Source organism: Pangasianodon hypophthalmus, chromosome 11 (genome assembly GCF_027358585.1).
Source record: "Pangasianodon hypophthalmus isolate fPanHyp1 chromosome 11, fPanHyp1.pri, whole genome shotgun sequence".
Taxonomy (NCBI): Eukaryota; Metazoa; Chordata; class Actinopteri; order Siluriformes; family Pangasiidae; genus Pangasianodon; species Pangasianodon hypophthalmus.
Genome location: NC_069720.1, coordinates 17,098,445 through 17,119,591, shown reverse-complemented (window position 1 = coordinate 17,119,591; position 21,147 = coordinate 17,098,445). Strand labels below are relative to the sequence as shown.

The 21,147-nt window shown below is 39.2% G+C and overlaps 1 protein-coding gene across 9 annotated transcripts in view; it reads right to left on the bottom strand.

The window, feature by feature from the left end:
* The window catches only part of tle2b (TLE family member 2, transcriptional corepressor b), a 69,821-nt gene that overhangs the window by 10,924 nt on the left and 37,750 nt on the right, over nt 1-21,147 (bottom strand). For 5 of the 9 annotated variants that reach the window (XM_053237923.1, XM_053237924.1, XM_053237925.1 and 2 more), the window contains 9 exons: nt 13,537-13,599; nt 11,840-11,914; nt 9,558-9,735; nt 6,391-6,407; nt 4,966-5,097; nt 2,748-2,801; nt 1,294-1,458; nt 383-515; nt 36-208 (listed from right to left, as the gene is read on the bottom strand). In XM_053237923.1, the coding sequence (XP_053093898.1) occupies nt 36-208; nt 383-515; nt 1,294-1,458; nt 2,748-2,801; nt 4,966-5,097; nt 6,391-6,407; nt 9,558-9,735; nt 11,840-11,914; nt 13,537-13,599 (990 nt within the window). Of the gene's footprint in view, nt 1-35; nt 209-382; nt 516-1,293; nt 1,459-2,747; nt 2,802-4,965; nt 5,098-6,390; nt 6,408-9,557; nt 9,736-11,839; nt 11,915-13,536; nt 13,600-17,708; nt 17,893-21,147 lie in introns of those variants that run through there. The other 4 variants (XM_034308709.2, XM_026916476.3, XM_026916468.3 and 1 more) reach the window with 4 other exon arrangements.

Below are 21,147 nucleotides of genomic sequence, written 5' to 3'. Positions count from 1 at the left end.
TATGGGTGTGTGTGTGTGTGTGTGTGTGTATTCACCATGGGGCTGCGTGTGTAGGCACTAGCTGCAGTACTGATCTGGGGTGAGAGAGTGATTGAGCCACCAAAGCTGCCTGGACTGGCCAGCTCTCCATTCAGTCCGGCATGAGACACGACACCAAAATGAGCTGGGTAAGAAGCTGATGTCATGGACAGAGGACTGCGCAAAGCTGCTGAAAAAAAAAAAACAAAGGCATACTTGTTAGAGGCCCATCACTATGTTGAACGGTAAATTGCTTGACTTGCTTGCTTGACTATGGAGCCTCAGGCTAAGACCACAATGCAAAAATTGGACAGCAATAAAAACTTATCAAGGGTAAAATGAGACTGGACCAGCTGTCCTTTACCCATAGGATCTGCTGAGGACACAGGCTTAGTGACTAGCCGTAGACAGGAAGTGCTGGGTCCAGGGGTGAGGGCCTCGCGGTGCGAGGGGGAGCTACTGCCTGACTTAGAAGATGGTGACTGACATTTCTCTGACTGCAGAAAAGCAAAGAAATCCTACATTCAGTTATCATTGATCAAAGGTATAGACATACAATGTGAAACCCATATGACTTATAATATATGCATATTTTGCACTATAAAGGACTTGTGGATGAAGGCCACCAAATTTGGCAACAGGGTCAAAGCCAAAAATGTTCAAAACAGGAAAAAAATGTGATATGAATTAATTTCATGGCTTTATACTAGAGGTTGGAATGTTTCTTTTTATTCAAGGATGAATTCAAAAATACATTTTACATCGGGCTAACAGAAATTCAACCCCTCAGTATATAAAAATAATTCTCAATAAAATCATATAAAACTCACCTTTAGCGAGCTAGCAAGTTCTGTAAGCATGTGATTTGTATTTTAAAAACTTTTTTAAAAATGTGTGTTCCGTTTATTTTTTAAAAATGTCTTTCTTTTTATATGCGTGGGTTAATATTAAAATGATTGTTTCAATTATAAAACAATACAATTACTCTTCTATTTTAATACTTCTGCTTTACTGTATGACAGTGCAAACCCTCTTCATCTTTGAGGCAATAATATAATATAATATAATATAATATAATATAATATAATATAATATAATATAATATAATATAATATAATATAATATAATATAATATAATATAATATAATAATATTCCTTCTAGTAACTACTGAAAGATAGGAGATGTTTTTTTTTTAATGAGAAACAGAAGTGAATGAAGTGAATGGTGTGTGCAGCCGTGGTGTGATACTGTGAGGTATCTGTGCCAGGCTCTACCTGTGCTGGGTCCTTGCCCTTGCCTGGAGCAGGGCTGTGATCTGGAGGTGAGGGGGCGGGAGGGAGACTTGGGGATCTGGGGAGCTCCTTCCTCAGCGTAGGTGCTCTGTCTAAGCCGTTTCCATGAGGAGAGTGGGGGGTGCTGCCCACGGGAGAGGAAGGGTCCTACAGAAAGAGGGATAAAAGAAACACAGACAGGGAGTAAAAGAAATGTAATTAGAAAACACGAAGGTAGGCAGTATTAATAAATCCAATCAATTCCATTCCCAGCATACAATTGATTTTATTCAGCTATAACATGGACACCTACGGTATATGGTCTCAAATATCATGCATTTTAATAGCTTCATAATCTCTCTCTCTCTCTCCATCTCTCATTCTTTATCTCATTCACTCCTCCTCTTTCTGTCGCTCTTTCTCCGCTCACTGATGTTTATCTATTATGCAAGACTGCAGAACACTCACGCAGGGAGAGTTTGTGTATATTGTTTTGTGTCTGTAAGGCAAATTATGGGGAGGAAACCACATGAGGAATTTCAAAGGCTGAAATATTGTGGAGAAATGGTGAGCTTATACTAAACTAATAACACAGCCTTTGCTGAGCGATGAAAGGAATACACCATGGCCTCGTTAACTCGCTGGAAAAAACAGCACTGTGCTGGAAGTCAGTGGTAAATTGTATTTAATCATAACAAAATGTCCTATTTATCAAGCTTTAGGGAATGGCCTAAGTAGCTTCATATGAGTTGTCTTTAAAAAGAGTATTTTTTTTAACATATAAGACATTAGTTCACTTTAGAGCCTAATTAGTATAAAATTAGTATTTATTGGTACACATTAAATCCCTAATCATCTATGTAATTTTTATACAGTCATTGAAATATATGTAAGGAATGGATAACACTTATTTTTCTGAAGGCTAAATTCCTAAGCACTATTATTCTATAAACAGTATATTTATGGAATAATGCATGAAAGTATATGAACACGCGATATTAGTATTTGCATGATGACATAAAATGCTTTATGAAGTAAATGGACTGGCATGAGAGCAAATAAGGTAAAAGATATATTTATAAGTACTGAATCACTTACGCTTGAGTATTTCTGATCAGTTATGTCAGTATTGCCAAGACAACATGAGCTGTTTTGAATTAATATAAGGGAAAATAATCTTTATGTTATTTGATTTTACTTAACAATACCCTATGTTGAAGCCCTCTACACAAAACATTTACCTGCACGGTTATCTAGTTCAGAATTTGGTCACTATATACTAAAGTGATGGAATTTTATTCCTTTTTATTCTTTTCTAACTAATGCAGAACTTGGAAGAGCATGTAATTATAAGAACATGATTTTCTCTTACATTCACTTGTCTGTGATACTTCTTTCTGTACAAAAGAAGAGCATAGGAAATTAAAAATGATTTAAAATTACAACTCAGGACATACCTCATTAGAGACATCTACCACTAGGTTGTCTTCACTCTTGTCCCCATCACTGTCCTAAGAGAAAGAAAACAAGATGGAAAATGTTAGTGAAAGCACACACGCACACACACACACACATACACACATACACACATACACACACTAGGCATTTTATTGCACATAAGTAAATGAAAGGATCGAGTCTTAAGTCAGTCAAGTTCAAATCTAAGTCAAGTTATGAGTTAATCAAGTGCAACTCATGTCTGAGTCCCTAACTCAAGTCCCCATATCTGGCTCTGACCCTCTTTTCTAGAACTTGGAACTCTTTTAAGAACTTGAGCTGCTGCGTTCTGAATTAGCTCTTGAGAAAGGTAGCAGGGCAGCCAGCCAGCAGCAGGTTATAATAGTCCAATCTAGAAACTATGAGAGCATGCACTAGTTTCTCAGTGTATCTACTGATACTAAAACTGAAGATATCCACAATCTGCAGCAAGCAGTGGGTCATTGACTACTTTAGCCAGTGCAGATTCTGTACCACAATGTTTCCAAAAACCAGACTTGTTATTACTTAGAGAAGAAATTATGCTTGTCATTACTTAGAGAAGAGAGTTCTGGAGATTGGTAATTGAAGAGATTGGAGGGGTCAAGATGCGGTTTTCTAAGGAGTGGCCTAATAATTGCTGTGTTAAAAAGTATGGGGATATATCCTAAACTGAGGGACAAATTTATGTTTAGTAAAGGCTTCCCATTAACAGATAATAATTCCAAATCTAATGTCGATGGTACTGATTGAAGGACACAGGTTGTTGGTCTAGAGGGCAGCATCAAAGTATAGAGCCTGTTAAACCCAAAAGGACTAAATTCATTGAGACTTTCTTGGATAATGGCACCTCTTGGGTTATTAGCATTAGAGCATGGTGTAGTACATAATGGATGGCTGGCAGCTTGCTGCAGAATTTTAGCCTTTATGGTCTCTAATTGCTGCTAAGGTCTGGAGGAATTTGAGAATCATAAATAGAGTGATCATTTGTTCATTTAGACACTGTCTTAAATAGAAACCTAATATTCTTACTGCTTTCTATCAAGTTTAAAAAGTAAGCTGTTCTGGCTAAGACGGGTCTGATGGTAGTTACTAAGAGATCAGGCTTACTTTTCCATCATCCTTGCTCACACTGTCTGGAGATTTGCCTGAAGATGCACAACTGTTCACTGTACCAAGGGCAGATCTTGTAATTGTTGTTTTTCCTTAAATAAGATGCTACACTGTGCTACACTGTCCAAGGTAGATCTTAAAGATGTCTTTAGCCCCTCAATTAGCCTCTCAGTCAAGCTGAAATCTATTACATGTTGCACTGCAAAGTTTACTTGGGTCTGGTGGGTTATCTATGACTGCTGCAGCTGTGAGTGGTATAAGTACTTGTTTCTTGCGTAGGCAGAATCTAGTGCCAGAATTTGTACTAATCTGACATCTGATAAACAATGATTAGATACAGCTTTGCTTAGGGGAACTGTAAGAATCTTGCTAGTTATGATGCCAAAACAAGAATTAGATCTAGGATGTGATTACGCATGAGCGGGGCCTAACACATTTTGAGTAACCCCAGTACAATCCAGAATGGACATAAATGGTCATTTTCATTTTCCATAAGAATATTGAAATAGCAGACAATTACCACTTTGTCTGTAGGCAAAAAGACTAGATAAGAATTCAGAAAATTCTTCTATAAAGTCATTGCATGGTCCAGCAGATTGTGGAATTAGATGTGGACTTTTGCTTCTAAAGGGATTCCATTAAAGACAGTAAAGAAACATAACTGAATACTGAATATATTTTTGAGACATCTATTATTTTGTGATGGATGAAATTTTTTATTTCAATTCTGTCTTAACCAGCACAAAGTAGTGACAACAATTTACTGAAACACAAAAGGCTCACTAAGGATTTTTATGGATTTCATCATCAGTAACAAAAAAAAAATTAATAGCATGTTTTAACTTTAACAATTATTGACAGAATCAGCAATCAGCTACTGGCTTCCAAGTACCATTAGTTTTTGTTGGTACCAAACTTCAGTACCGGTGGCTAATGGAAAAGCATAATTCCAGTTTCCTTTTGCCAAAGGTTCTCTTACAAATGACTCAAATGCTTTCTGAATAGGACTAAAGGTGTGAGTCAGAAATCACTGACTAATCATATTAGGGGATCAGCATGAGGTCATGACTGTGCAACGGGACATACATAATGTGATGGGCCATCTTTATCATCACAGCGCCTCCTCTTGGCGTCATTGCTGGTGTGAGAGGGGAAGACTCCTGAGGGGCCCTGACGCTCCTCTATCGCTTGACTGTCTGTTGATGACACAGACTTACTCTACAAAGAGAGAGAGAGAAAGTGAATTAACACACAAAACTCACAAATGACATCGGCACACACTGGCATTACACACATAAATGCAAACTCACAGACAATGCACATTGATGACAATGTCACTTGTTCACACATCCCACACACACACACAAAACACACTGAGGAGACTGTCACGCTAATACACAAAATGTACATTCATACATCATTCCCAGTTTACAGAGCATACTCTAAACGTACAGTTAGATTCTTTGTAATCTGTTCGCCAACTGTAACAGCACAACTTGCTCTAAGATCTGCTTTTTCAGTCTCTCTGCATCCGTGATCTTTCTGGGCCAAACAGGAAGTGAGTTGGACTAAGATGAGTGGAAAAAACAGCACAAAGAAGTGCAGTACTCTCAATAAGCCTTCTGTGTCTTATCTGTCTCAGAATCACTCTCTCTCTGTCTCTCTCACTTTTCCTGCACTCTCCTCCTCATTCAGCAGCACTAAAATGATGAACGAGAATTGATTAGGACCCTGTAGTCTCTCTTTGATTCTGAGCTCCACATTTTTCCTCTGAACACCTTTTATCAGTGGATTATCAAGTCTGATTTAAAAAAAAAGACAAGTACACATTTCTCTCTTCTTTTAAACAGTTTTAGTTCTGTTTCACCAAATCTTTCTCTCTGAGTCCATTTGTCTCTCTCTGCTGCTTCTGTTAATGCTGCTAGTTTAGTCGACAATGTTTTATACTGACTGTAACTGAGAAATGGCAATAAATGGTGCTGCAGTCTACGCATTATCATTCAGTTTTATTGTTCAAAGCACACACTGATAATGAGAATCTTTCAAGCGTTGCCAGAGGTCGACTCTGCAAGATGCTAAGATGCTGATCTTCAGATGAAGAAACCACTGGTGATGCTAGTTTATGTTTTTAATGTTTCGGAGTTATGAAACTCCCTTTAGGCCTCCCTGTTAGTGACAGTTTACTTTACTTCCATTTCCGTGATATTTTATATAGTGCTTTATTTTATAAGTGATTTTATTTATTTTCATTAATTAAAATGCTTCCTGAATAGGACTATTATGATGATGATGACTATTATTATTATTATTACATTCATTGTCCATTGCTGCTAATCATTCTTTTTATTGCTGTTGTCACTGCATGAATGCAGATCAGCTGAGGCCACGTTCCTATGCTGTGTTTGGATGGAAGGAGTCACAAACTTCCTTTTTTAAATTACTACATATTTTGGAGACATTTATCATAAGTAGACACACACACACACACACACAAACACGTTTGTTACTCACCCTGCTGGGTGCACCCTCTGAGAGCAGAGAAAGACAGAGTGAGACAGAGAGAGAGAGAGTTAAGAGGAGACATGGAGAATTAGAGAAAGAGAGAAAGAAAGGAAGTGAGGGAATTGACGTCACTCTGGATAATAATAACAACACTCAGAGCAAGTCAAGGTCACAGTGAAAAAACCCTGTCCGGCTATAAAAATACATCTATTGTACTGATGTCCTCTCCACATCCCCTACCGCTCACAGTTTATGTTCACCAGCAGGAGCAATGTTGAGTCTCCTCACCAGAACTACATCATTGCATCTCATACACACACATACACACACACGCACTCTCTCTCTCTCTCTCTCTCTCTCTCTCTCTCTCACACACACACACACACACACACACACACACACACACACAAACACGCTCTCTCTCACATACATGCACACATGCTGTCTCTCTCTCTCACACACACGCACACACAAATATAAAATTAATATCCTTTACTCTTTGTGTTTCTTCAGAAATTAACAGAACTCCAAACGCAACCATGATGACAGCTAAATACATTGCATAAACACACACATACACAACACACACTTGGAGGACCCTGTGGCACTGTATCATAGGAGAGTGAAAATATCTCATCAAGTCACTTTCTGCTCATACCTGCCACACATATTACATGTTGCTTATAGGGTCATACACTCACCTGGCACTTTATTAGGAACACTTACACACCTACTCATTCATGCAATTATCTAATCAGCCAATCGTGTGTCAGCAGTGCAATTCATAAAATCATGCCGACATGGACCAGCAGCTTCAGTTAACATTCACGTCAAACATCAGGATGGGGAAAAAATGTGATCTCAGTGATTTTGACCGTGGCATGATTGTTGGTGCCAGATGGGCTGGTTTGAGTATTTCTATAACTGTTGATCTCCTGGGATTTTCACACACAACAGTCTCGAGAATTTACACAGAATGGTGCAATAAAGAAAAGCGAGTGGCAGTTCTGTAGACAGAAACGCCTTGTTGATGAGACAGATCAATGAAGAATAGCCAGACTGCTTCTAGCCAACAAAGAAACTTAGATAACCACTCTGTACAATTGTGGTGAGCAGAATAGCATCTCAGAATGCACAACACATTGAAACTTGAGGTGGATGGGCTACAATAGCAGAAGACCATGTCGGGTTCCACTTTTCTCAGCCAAGAACAGAACGAGGCTGCAGTGGACACAGGCTCACCAAAACTGGACAGTTGAAGACTGGAAAAACGTAGCCTGGTCTGATGAATCTCGATTTCTGCTGAGACACACAGATGGTAGAGTCAGAATTTGGCACAAACAGCATGAATCCATGAACCCAATCTGCCTTGTGTCAACAGTCCAGGCTGGTGGAGGTGGTGTAATGATGTGGGGAATGTTTTCCTGGCTCGCTTTGGGCCTGTTAATGTCAGTCAATCACCGTTGAATGCCACAGCGTATTTCAGTATTGTTGCTGACCATGTGCATCCCTTCATGGCCACAATTTACCCATCTTCTAATGGCTACAGCATGATAATGCACCATGTCACAAAGCAAAAGTCGTCTTAAACTGGTTTCATGAACATGACAATGAGTTCAATGTTCTTCAGTGGCCTTTCCAGTCACCAGATCTGAATCCAATAGAACACCTTTGGGATGTGTGAAAGTGCATGAAAGTCCGCCTGAAAACTCTGCAGGAATTGCGTGATCCAATCATGTCAACATGGACCAGGATCTCATTTCCAACATCTTGTAGAATCCATGTCATGAAGAATTAAGAGTGTTGAGAGCAAACGGAGGCCCTACCTAGTTAGTATAGTGTTCCTAATAAAGTGCTCTTTGAGTGTATATTTACTGAGAAGCACAAATTACAGATATTTACTGATGTCTTTGCACTGGTGGCTGTGGTAAAGCTAAGCATGCACTTAATTTTGCTCACTTTGCATAATTAACACATGGCTGGATCAGTACGGTTGTTATATAGTGTTTAAGTCACACACTACCTGAACGATGCACGAGTATGTGCGTTCTGTGCGGCTGGTGGGATTTACTGAGTACAGGTTATGCCTATCATACCAAATTTAGAAGCTGTGCAATGCTGAAAGATCCATGTTTAATTTTACTGACAGCATCCTGGTCATTTGGGAACTGTATGTGGTTGCAGAAGTGGCCGCAGATCACCTCACAGGGTGATTAAAATTCCACAATAAACACCAAAAATCATGAGACCAGAAAGCGAAGGCTGGCCAAAAGCTCTTGGTTAGGGGCTCCAGATTGTTTTTGTTTTTTTTTTTAAATTTCTTCCAGTATTTTGCATGTTGACATGAAAACACTCCTAAATGCATATGCAAACAGATAACATCCCCCCCACCCATCCACCCAACTCACCCCCCTCCCCACCCTCCACCGAGGACTAGCAGGTGAAGGGTAGCTCATTGAGATTGACTGAGAAGTACAATATGTTTTAACATAAAGTACAACCAAAGTGAAATAAATAAACCCAAAATGATGAATGCTGTTCAGGTATTAATTAGAGTTTACTACAATATTGTGCTACAATAAACATCATGTAGGTTTGAATAAAGATATTGATTAACCTGAATGCTGATTAGCTAGTTAAATTGTATTAGGAGGATTTGTATCATGCTTGTAAGTCATCACTCCAGAGACCAAATCACAGCCAGATCACAGAGTGTGGCCTCTGCTTAAATGGTCAGATTTTCTTGCTTCAAGTACATCATTAAAACATCATTAAGCTATTTAATCTTAAATAAACAATTATGTGAAATAGCTAAAGAGTTTTCCAAAGTTTAGATTGAAACTATATTATCATCTTCATAACTTTCTTCTGGCATTCAAATTTTTGGAGCCAGGCCTATCGGATGGATTTATACCAAATTGCATTAAGGGGAAAAAGTGAATCTGGTTGTTCTTAAATCACACCAACAAGTTTGTTTGATATTACTGAAGAACTGAATGTGGTTTAAGGCACATTCTTTGTGAGATAAACTACCATTGTTGAGCTTCATTTGCCTCATAGCTCCAATGCAAAACTAATGAAACAAACATCAGACATTAAACAAGTCTTGACTGATCCACTAAGTTACGGCAGTGCTATACTGACAGTGCGAAGCATGTGAGTGGGTGATGCAGTACCTCGAAGATGCTCGGCATCCAGGTGGTTGCGTTCATCCTTGCTGCTCAGGTGAGCAGAGACGCCGAGCGCCCCAGTCAGAGCCAACAGGCCCGAGGCTCCCCCCAGTGCCAGGCCTGATGGGTGGGGGGTTAGCGGGATGCCTGGGGTGTGGTGAGACAGGTGCTGAAGCTGCTGCTGCTGTTCCACAAGCACAGGTGGAGCAGAGAGGGAGGGAGAGAGAGACAGAGAGAGAGTGACAGACAGACATTTACATGGACAGATATAGAAAGACAGTAAAAGAAGGGGGAAGAAAAAAGAGAAAAAAAATCACAAACTGATAAAGAGAGGTCGCTCTACTGTAGGCTAATTTACAGCTGGTGTGCTGCAAGTGTGAGTGTGTGTGTGTGTGTGTGTGTGAAATCCAGCACACAACTAGCTGTGTCAAGACTCTCTCCAGCAGTTTTTCTAAGTTCTGATCATATTACACAGCTGAAGCTCCATTGTTAGAGCTCACACAGCATAATAACAAAACGGAAAAAGGAAAACAGAGAGAAATATAGAGCAAGAGAGAGAGAGAGAGAGAGAGAAATTACTTTTGGTTCATTTGCTACTTGTTTTGGTTTAATTTATTAATTACTAATTAAATGAACCAAAAAGCAAAAATGGTGGCTGAGTTGGGCTTAATGTTAGGCTAAGAACAACTCTTTCATTCAATGGACCAAAATACAGAAAAAGATAAACAAATCTTTGCACAAGATCATAAAAATCACCACAGAGAACATGGAGCAGGTGCTAAATAAATGATTAAGATATTTATATAAATAAGTAGTTTAAAACAATTTATATATCACATCCAGCATTTATTTTCTCCTTTTGTTTTCCAAATATTTGAAACATGTGACATGTCTGCAGCTCTCTAGCTCTGTCCTGTGGTTCAGTTTGTGCCTCGCTGCTCAGTTTAGTAACTACAGCATTTACAGAAAAAGCTGCCTGGACTAACAATACACAGCATGTTTGGGTCACTTCCTAAAGTTGGGTCAAACTGCTTTTTCACTGCAATGAAACCACACCAGAGTTGGACTGGAACCAGACCAAGACCACATCACTCAAACGGTCCGGTCCAGAGTGCAATTACAGTATACTGACCTGCCTACACGGACTGTACCAAGAGGGGAAACGCATCAGGGTTCAATTCAAACGGACTGAACGCTGCGGATGTGAAAGCACTCTTAGTCTGTTTGAATGGAGGCTTGCTGTGTTTAACCCCTCACTGTGGTTTGTTTTGGCAGCAACACAGTGGATCAAAACAACCAGCCTGCTAAAGGTGGCATCAGTCCACTTCCAGGTTAGTCATAGTGCAGCTTGATTGCAGTGAGAACACAATTCAACCCTAATTCAACCCGACTGCAGGAAGTGAAGCTGCTGTGTTATGCAGGTGGGTGAGATGTGTGCCAGAGGACAGAGTTGGAGTGCTGCAGAAGTATGATGTGTTCTGGATGTCTGGCCCAGAGCACCCAAAAAGGAAATGCTGGATACAGGTCACAAAACACTGACATTTTCATGTGTTTTTGTTTTTTAACTATTATCATTATGGATTTATGTATTTACCATGCAGCACCAGCTTTGTTCTCAGTTGACTTTTATGAGTTCTTGCTGTATTTACTAAAGGTTTGTTTGAAATTTTCTGGTGTTCTATTTCTCACCAATATGAAATGCTTCAGTGAGCACATTTCCTTTTCTGTCTCATTTTCTGGTCCTGTTAAATTTGTATAACAGTATAACAGCGAAACCAAATAATAACAACAGAAAATGTACCAAAGGTGTCAATGTCACTCTGATTTTAAGGACTAACAGGCGAGAAAGCACCCTAAAGGTGACAAAAGTGATCCAATTATATACTTAAATGTGCTACACTACATGCATTTTCCCAGTTGAATAATACTTTCTAAAAGTACAAATCACACATTCATGAGAATTCCAGCCCAGTGCCACGCATTTTTACATATACTGTACTGTGTATACTGTTTATATTTTCATAGACTTCAAATCATTTGTAGGAATCCATAAAAAGTTTTAAATATATCCAGAATTATGAATAGTAAAATTTATTTTTAAAATTTTAGTAAAAAATAAGTGTGTTAAATAAAATATTGCAGTTGATTCTGATGGTAGTATAAGTATATCCCGATAATTACATACCAATAAGACTAACTCATCAATCTAGCATTGCTGTCAGTGTTTGGTGTGTGTTTGTATTCAGTAAAGAAAACACAGTCAGTGTGGGAGGTCAGAAGTTACTAACCCCAATGATGGCGTTGAGTTCTGCCATGGTGACCTGCTTAGCCCGCTCCACAGCCTGCACCACCTGCTGCTGGTGCTACAAAACAACCAGCACACACACACACACACACACACACACACACACACATGCAGAGGGTCAGAGACTGTAAACATAGAATGAAGATAATCCAAATATACACAAGATGATGAGGAAACAGCAACAAAGTGGACATACAGGAGGAAATACAGACACCATAAACAATAACCTAGATCACATATACAACAAACACAGGCACGCAAACCACAAAACGGCAAACGCGTTAAATAAGGGTTGGAAGAATGAATGTAATTATACACCCTGCTGCTACACACACTCATACACCTATTAACACACACACACACACACACACACACACACACACACACAAAAAAAAAAAAAGACACATCATGCTGTCCATGGATCATGATGTAATTGCACATGGTTTTTTGTGAACTGTACAACCCCTGACAGTTTCACTGGGTCAAACAGCTTCAAGAGACTTCTCAGATCACAAAAATCCTCCCGTTATGTCCTCCCTGACTTGGCCTATGTGAAATTACATAATCGCAATCCAAACGTTTTCCATTTCCTTTTGTTCTGAACAACACAAAAGACAAGTGATTAAATATAACTCTAGAAGCTGAGAAGCTAATTTTTTTGTAGAAAGCCAGAAAAAAAAAACCAAGACAATTTGGCAATGTCTAATGAGGTTTTTTTTTCAGCCTTCCCTTCAGGACTGTGATGTTATTAGATTTCTCAGCAGCTCTTAATGAAATGAAATATTACACTAACAAATTCATAGTCCTAATATTCTTAAATCACTGTAGAATCTCAATAAAGAAAACAAGGCAGAAGTCAAAAGAAATCCAACCTTTAAAGAAGCAAGTAGAAAATGTACCTGCCAGATGCTGGTAAAGTAATTAATTAACAGGCAGTTTAATTAATTAATTAATTTTGGGGTTTCTGTAAATCAGTTTGGTTACTAGGACTGTACAAATACCATCAGACTATCAGTTATGAGAAGTTATTTGTTAAGTCAACATAATTGTTAGCCATTGAGTTCTCTGTCAATCCTGTATGCACCCAGAGTTCATCATTGCTATTTAAGTGGACAGAGAAAAACTTCCCTTATGCAGACGGTGCTGAACTAAAAGCAACTAAAAATACTTAAAAAGCAGTTAAAAACAGCAGAACCAAAACGCAGTTCTTCTAAAAAAAAAAAAAAAAGACAGCACGTGTATCAGTTATTGGAAGATTTGCATACGTCAGATCTTTTCTATGTACTGCTGGTGCAAGATGAAGCGCAAGCCAAAGAAAAACACAATTTCAAACAACTACGAATAACGAGTCAATTTCCAAAATTGTGAGTTACTGAGGGCCACTGGGCCACATTTACTCTAGCCAAACAGTGTTCAGTTTAATGACCTGACTTCTCTCTGGAATAAAAAAAAAATAATAGCTGCTTTTAAGGTGCTGTGATGACAACCAAATGTCTGCTATTCAGACGACACTCATTTGAAAAGTGCTGATGTAGTTGGAAATAGGTGGAAATGAGAGGAAATTTGAGCATTGTCTTCAACAAGGATGATGAAACAGTCTGCCTGTGTGTGAGTGTGTATGTGTGTCTGTGTGTCTGTGTTGGAGTGTGAGAGATGAGTCGTCAATCATTGTCAGCATACCTCCTGAGAGAGGAAAGGGATGATCTGAGCACAGATAGCGCTGAGCCGCTTTACAATCTCCGCCTGGGAGAAAAACACAAACAACGGTTAGATTGGAAGTGTGTATAAATGTATAATGATATGGGATTTTCTGAACCATAATTAATGCATTCATTAGAGTGCTGAATAGTTATATAGCTACAAAAAGACATACAGTGCCTTGCATAAGTATTCTCCATCCACGTTTCCACATTTAATAGTCCTGGACTTGGTTTTCATGATGATGTTTGTTTAAGTATGTTCTATTATGTGAGATTATGTGACATTTTAAGTGCACTCCATCCAAGGTCGAATGGTCGACTCCATTCAAGGATGGGGGAAAAAATTATGTGGTTCGCAGCAATGGGGGTAAATGTAAACACAACTTTTACATATTTTATTTGTAAAAAAGAATCTGCAATTTATCTATATTGATTTCCCCCTACTTCAATATTATAGCATATTTTGTGTAGATTCACTGTGCAGTTCACTTCAATTCCAAAGTATAAAACTACAAAATGTGGAAAAGTTCAAGGGGGTGAATACTTATGAATCACTGCTCACACAGTGCTTTGCATAAGGCTTTATGAAATAGTCTTTTACAAGGTTCAAGACAAATATTATAAGATATTTTTAGAAGTAGAACAATAGACAATGTCACGCCCTGTGTCTAGAACAGGGATACAGCATGAGGGAAAAGAAGGAGGAGGGAGCAAGGAGGAAGAAAAGACTCTGGTTTAGTCACCAGACTTCATGATGCCCTCATGTCCTGTCAGAAATATTGTAATCATGAAATAAGCATACTTGCACATCACCACAATGTCGTAATTACAAATCAGGACCTCATACTCTATGAGCCCTGACTTTCTAAGTCGTGGGCATGTCATTAACAAAAAGGAGGCCCCCAGTATGAATATGAAACCTACATTAGACGGTAAGATTTTAGTGGTAATTTTGCATGTTAACTGTTTAGTGCAGTTGTCGTTTGTACATTTTGCGCACAACCGATGTTGATGAGGTTTAGCCAGTCTATATGTGCCATCCATTTTTTTGGACCAAACAACTTTATAATCATACATTAATCACACCATATTGTAATCATGACCTCCGTCATGTGATATGAAAAGAAAGTAAGAGTGAGAGAGAAAGAGAAAAGAGAAATTAAGCCACTGAGCGTATCTGTGTTGTTGAATAATCTGAAATGCTATTCATTCATATGCTTTGATGTGCAGTATACACGTACAGAGTGTATTCTCAGTGTAAAGGGTCTGAATAGATTCAATCTCCTGGAAGAAAAACACGTGAACACACACAGGATCACACAAATATGCACACACACACACACACACACACACACAGCAACATTTGATAATTATGTACTTACTTGGGGAAAAAGAGATAACCGAGAACACACACACACACACACACACACACACACACACACACAGAGTCCTTCTGCAGCTCTGCGTGTCTCTCCTCTTTCACTTCACCTCTTAGGGGCTCTCTTGCTCTAACCATCTTCCCACACAGCCATTATTTTCCTTTCATCCGTTTTTTTCTCCCTCCTCTCTCATTCCTCACAGTCCCTGCAACATGGAGCTCTGACAGACACGTCAGACACACACACACACACACACACACACACTCTCTCTCTCTCTCCATTCCTGTCTCTCTTTCTCGTTCTCTATCTCACACACACACAAATCCAGAACATTTCATGGTGGTAGAAAAGGCATGTCTGTACATGCAAGTCATCTTCTATATTCTCTGTTAAGCAGGTGTGAATGTGAATGTGTGTGTGCACGCAAAACGTTTCCGCACCTGATACTACCACCATCAGCGCTCTGCCGACCAAGTATGAACACATCAGTACAAACACATCCTTCAAGCGTGGTGTTCTGGTATGCAAACATTCCTCTAGTTCAGTTTGCTCTTGGTGCCGTGCCAGCATGTAACTGAGCGGGAGACACCGTGGCAGTAACAAAGAGATTAGACAGCATCATACCTTCAGATCTGCACTGCACTACAACGAAATAATAAGACAAAGACTATAACACAACGACAGAGGAGAGAGACTCTGAGGAGAAGTAAAAGTACTTTGAGAAAAATATATTTAAAAAAATTCATGACAGTTAAAGTAAACCCTGAATGGATGACTACTCTACTTCATATACGTGCTTCTAGAAAACAGCATACAGAGATATAGGAGCCCATCTTAAGTAAACCGGCTGCAGAAATCCGTAATTTCACTAAATTTGGGTAAAGAATTCATTGATTAAATCAATCATATCATATATTCACCTGCACTAAGCCCATCGTTCTAGAAGAAAGAAATACAGGATTAAGCCTAGCAACCTGGTGCAAATGGGCAAATTAAAATTTTAAATAAAATGTAGTTTATGTACTCTTACTAAGTACTATTTATGGTATTATTAAATGATAGGATTGGGCTTTGTGCATCTCTTTTCCCCACTCTGTGACACACAGTAGGTCATGCTGACCAGAGCACTCTCCTTCCTTAAAAATTCTGTAAAAATTGCTAACGAGTAGTGCAACAGGAAAAGCATTCACCCTGTTGTCTGGAGATCACAAGTTAAAATCCTGAAGGTGCCACAGCCATCCATGGCTGGCAGTCCAAGGGGGCAAAACTGGCCGTGCAATCTGGGTATGAGGGATGGCATATGCTCTCTCTCCTGTCAATCGCAACCGTGGCTGTCTGTGAGCTCATGTATGTGGAAGAGGGCAGACAGCGCTTTCCTATGAGAGTGTGAGGCTGCCCTGTGACACAGCATGAACAGCAGTTTGACAAGATGTGGTTGACTGGCTTCATGTATCTCAGAGGAAACACACGTTAGCCTTCACCATCCCTGGCTGGTAGCTGTTGTATGACAGTGGAGAGCTGGCTGGTGAGTAGGAACTGTCCAAAACTAAATTAAGGAGAAAATGGGGGAAAAATTCCTTAAAGGGTCATTTCATTAGTCCTGGTCCTTTAGTCAGGGTAAACATTTCCACGTATAAATAGTATCTCAGGAATTCTGCCTATCTCTCTTTTTCCTTTCCTGCCATTCCCTTTTACGGCTGTTTCTTTAGGTAAGAAGAATACTTTCTCTCTCTCTCTTTCTTTCTTCTACATTTAATTCCTTCCTAATAAAATAGTCAAATGCACGTCATGGGTCAGAGTTTTAACCAGTGCAGCAAAAGCCATTACAGAAATCAGGAATTCCATTCAAATTAAGCAGTACACTCATCAAAACTGGTCTGTAAATCAATAAAAACCTTTCAAGATAGATAGATAAAACCTCTAACCTAGCTAATAAAGCTATGAAGATGGGTGATCACGCCCATTGACACCAACCAGTAAACACATTCAAACCATTAAACATATTAAAAACAGTCAGATTCACCCATACAAACAAGTCAGAAATCCCATCAAAATGATTCAGTAAATCCATTAAAGCCAGTCATTAATCAGTCACTAAACCCATCAAAACTAGTATGTAATCCCAGCCAAACAGACCAGTCAGTAATTCCATAATACAACAGTGAGTTGGTAAACCCAACAAGAGCAGTGACATGCATGAATATGCAAAAATCTGTGTTTGTGTGTGTGTGTGTGTGTGTGTGTGTTAAATTAATATGTATGGATGTTCTTTCTGTGCTGCGAAAGTGTTCCCCTAATGGCCCTTGCATTATAGTCACAGCCAACCCTTCAAGGTACGCTTCAAAATTGCCATCTGTGTGCATGTGTGTGTGTGTGTGTGTGTGTGTGAGAACTGAGTGAGGAAGAGAGAGATGGAGAACAGAAAAAAAAGGAAAGAGGGTTTAAAATGGAGATGGGAAAATGGTGAAATATAAAGACAGGTAGGGATATAGCAGTGAGCCATAGACAACGATCAGACAGAAAACAGAGCGCACACACACACACACACACACACGCCTGTAGTTGTCCCCCCTCCTGCCACTTTAATGGAGCAGCTCCTTTCACTCTCCAAACACTGAAAGGCAAATATTTGTTACCGATGGAGCACTAATCACTGATTGTGGTCGCAGGCACAGAGGTATTCAATAAAGGCCTCATTTTCTCTTTTCCCTCAGTTCTGCTTTCCCTCGTCATTCACTCTCTCTTCTCTCTCTCTCTTTTCATTCTGACTCACCCGCTCAATCATTCAGCACGCTCCCTCATTCTCTCCCTCTCTCTCTCTTCCTCACGGTGTTGGCTCGCTCTAGTGCGCTCTCTTTTTTTCCTCTTTCTCTCTTTTCCTCCGGGCAGAAAGCCAGCATCTCTTTCCTGGCGAGGAGCCAACATCCTCCTGCCTCTCTTCCCCCTCTCTCCCTCCCCATCTTTCTTTCTCTGATTGATGGCCCCTCCATTTGGGAAAAGGAGGAAACAAAACAGAGAGAGAGAGAGAGAGAGAGGAAAAGAGAGCAGTAAAGCACAGACGTGCAGACACACACACACACACACAGACAAACACACACGTGAAGAAGGTCTTCAGGGTGAAACACAAACAGAGTCATAAAAGACACATGTGCACACACAGTCATAATTAAACTGGGATGGAAAACATTACACTGTCCTACAAGACAAAGATGTGGACACATATGCACAAATAGATGGAAATTCACAGAATCACACACACACACACACACACGCACACATACACACACCCTTTTGAAGGCAAGCAAAGTACCAAGGCCAAGCTACACAGTGAGTGTTTATTTTTAAGCATATCACTAACATCAGTATTACAACTTTCATACTTTCTCTCTCTCTCACAAACACACACACACACACACACACACAATAATCTCACTATCCGGTGTCCTTCTGAGTGTGGTTCCTCTTAAGGTTTCTTCCTCATGTCGTCTCAGGACATTTTCCGTGTCACTCATTAGAGATTTAAATCTGCACCCGGATGTCTGTTATGTTGTTATGTTCAGTTGTTATGTACACACCCAAAACACAGCTCCTTGCATACCATGCTTATCAGGATGCACTACATTAATCAATTATCCAAGCAATATAGTACAGTCAACTCCAGAATTATCAGCACCCTTGGTTAACACGGGTAAAAATTTCTTATTGGTTAATTAGCGTAATCACACCTTGAACACATGACAGAAATCTAACTGAAGTCAATTGTTTGTAAGAAACTCTAATATTAAGGCCTGTATATCTGTGTGTATGTGTATTTCCATTCTTCTAGTAATATCCGAATAATACGAGCCATAAACATAGCTGCCCAGGTGGTCCATAGCAGCCTAAATGAATTTTTTTTTTTTTCAGCCATCGAATTCAGGTTAACACGGGCTGCTTGTGATTATACGATGGTGCAGTAAAATTCTCAAATTTGATTGGTCAGTATGTGTGGATTAATTTTATATAACCGCACAGCTCGGACAGTAGTTCCAGCTGTATCAGGTTTGTATTAATGCGCTCCATCAAATACTTTACTGTTTCTATAGTAACAGCTCATATACAGGGACTTGTACGGCTGACACTCCACACAATATAAGCCTAATAATAACTGATTTTTAAAGTATTGTTGTTTAACAAAGAAAATGGTATAAAGCATAAATGTATGAAGATTTCTGTTAGGAGATGTTTATTTAATATTTATGGAAGGAGTCTCAAGTTTTAGTTTTTTGTAAGTCAGTAAGTACACACGTGCACACATGCAAACACACACTGCAGGGAATGTGCAGTTTTTTCAAGTCCTTCTGATCAAACAAACAGACCGATTATGCTAAATGGCTGCCTCGCACATGCACAAAACACACACAGACACACACACACACACACACACACACTCCCCATTGAGTCTCTAGCTCTTTCACACAAACATTTCCATCACATTCCAGAATGGTGACATCACTTCTGCTCTCAGACTCATTATTCACAAATGAGCTCCATGTCTCTCTCACACACACACACACACACACACACAAACACACACACACACAAATAAACACACTGCAAAGTGCCATTTTGACCTTTCAAGGTGCCTCTTGAGTTGACCCGTGTAAAATCCCTCCCATTTAAAATAAAGAGAGAGAGAGAGAGAGAGAGAGAGAGTAAGTGATAGAAAAGGAGAAAAGTGCAGAGGAAGAGAATGAAAAGTGGGAAAAAATAAGAAAGGAAAAGGGAGATCATTTATGAGCAGGGATGCAACTAATGATTATTTTGATAACTGATTCATCTATCTGGGTTTTTGTGGTTAATAAATTAGTTGGATTATTTAAAATATACTAACTACCAAAAAAGATTATTAAAATTATTTTCTGCAGCATTTTCAATCAACTAATACTACTAAATTATTGAAATTTAACAGACAATCTGTCACAGCATGAGAATAGTATCAAGTCAACAAAATGAGTTACTACTCATTTTACTGGTTCCTACTTTTTTTGCAGCTAGACTATATGTCCAAACGTTTGTGGACACCTGACCATCACACCCATATGTGCTTAAATATCCCATTCCAAAAGCCCCTCATTTGCTGCTATGTCAGCTCCAAACTTTTGAGAAGGCTTTCCACTAGATTTTGGAGCGTGGCTGTGGGAATTTCTGCCCATTCACAAACATGCATTAGTGATGTCAGGCACCGATGTCGGGCGATAAGGCCTGGTGCACAGTCGGCATTTCTATTCATCCCAAAGGTGTTCAGTGGGGTGAGGTCAGGGTTCTGTGCAGGCCACTCGATTCTTTCACTCCAAGTTTGGCAAACCATATCTTCCTATAGCTCGCTTTATTGAAAGACTAAAAAAAAAAAAATACTGGATGTGTTAGAAATGATAACATATGAAATACATTATTTATTATTTGTCGTAGTAGTAAAACTAACTAACTACATTGTAACTTTGTTGCATAGCAACAAAACACTTCTGGTGAAACTACTTTTTGGTGGAAGAAATAACCCATATTAAATATAGATATTTGAAACTATGTCCATCATTTCTTTGCTAACTCTTTTCTTTCTTTTGTAACCGTTTGTATTAAAGCAACAGAACACTTGAGGCCGTGTGTTAACGTGCTAGTTAATGAGTTATTCATGTGAACACACTCTTTCTCGTGTTCTTTTGCTTTTTCTTTGTATTTGAAATAAAACAGAGAGAAAATAAAATGAGTCGAAGATAAGACACAGAAAAGAAGATAATGGGAGAGAAAGAGGAAAAGAAGAGGAATAAAGGGGGGCAAAGGGAGAAAAATGGAGAAGATGTAGAAAAGAAAGAGGTGAAGAAAGTGAAAAGTGAGATGTAGGATGTGAGTAAAGCAGAAATACATGAAAAGAGAGAAAAGAGAAATGGAAATAAAAGAGAGGGTGAGAGAGAAGACAAAAGAAGAGGGAAAGATAGAAAAGAAAGAATGAAGAGGGAAATACAGACAGAGAGAAAATGGAAATTATATCAGAGCAAAAGAGAAAGAGAGAGGGAGGGGGAAAAAAGGGTCCTGTTAGGAGGCAAATCAATTTGTTGTAACACACACATACACACACACACAAACACAAACACACACACACCTGCATCTCTAATGAGAGCAGAGAGCAGTGAAAGGGATCCACAGTATAAACCTTCATACTGGCTATACTCTAG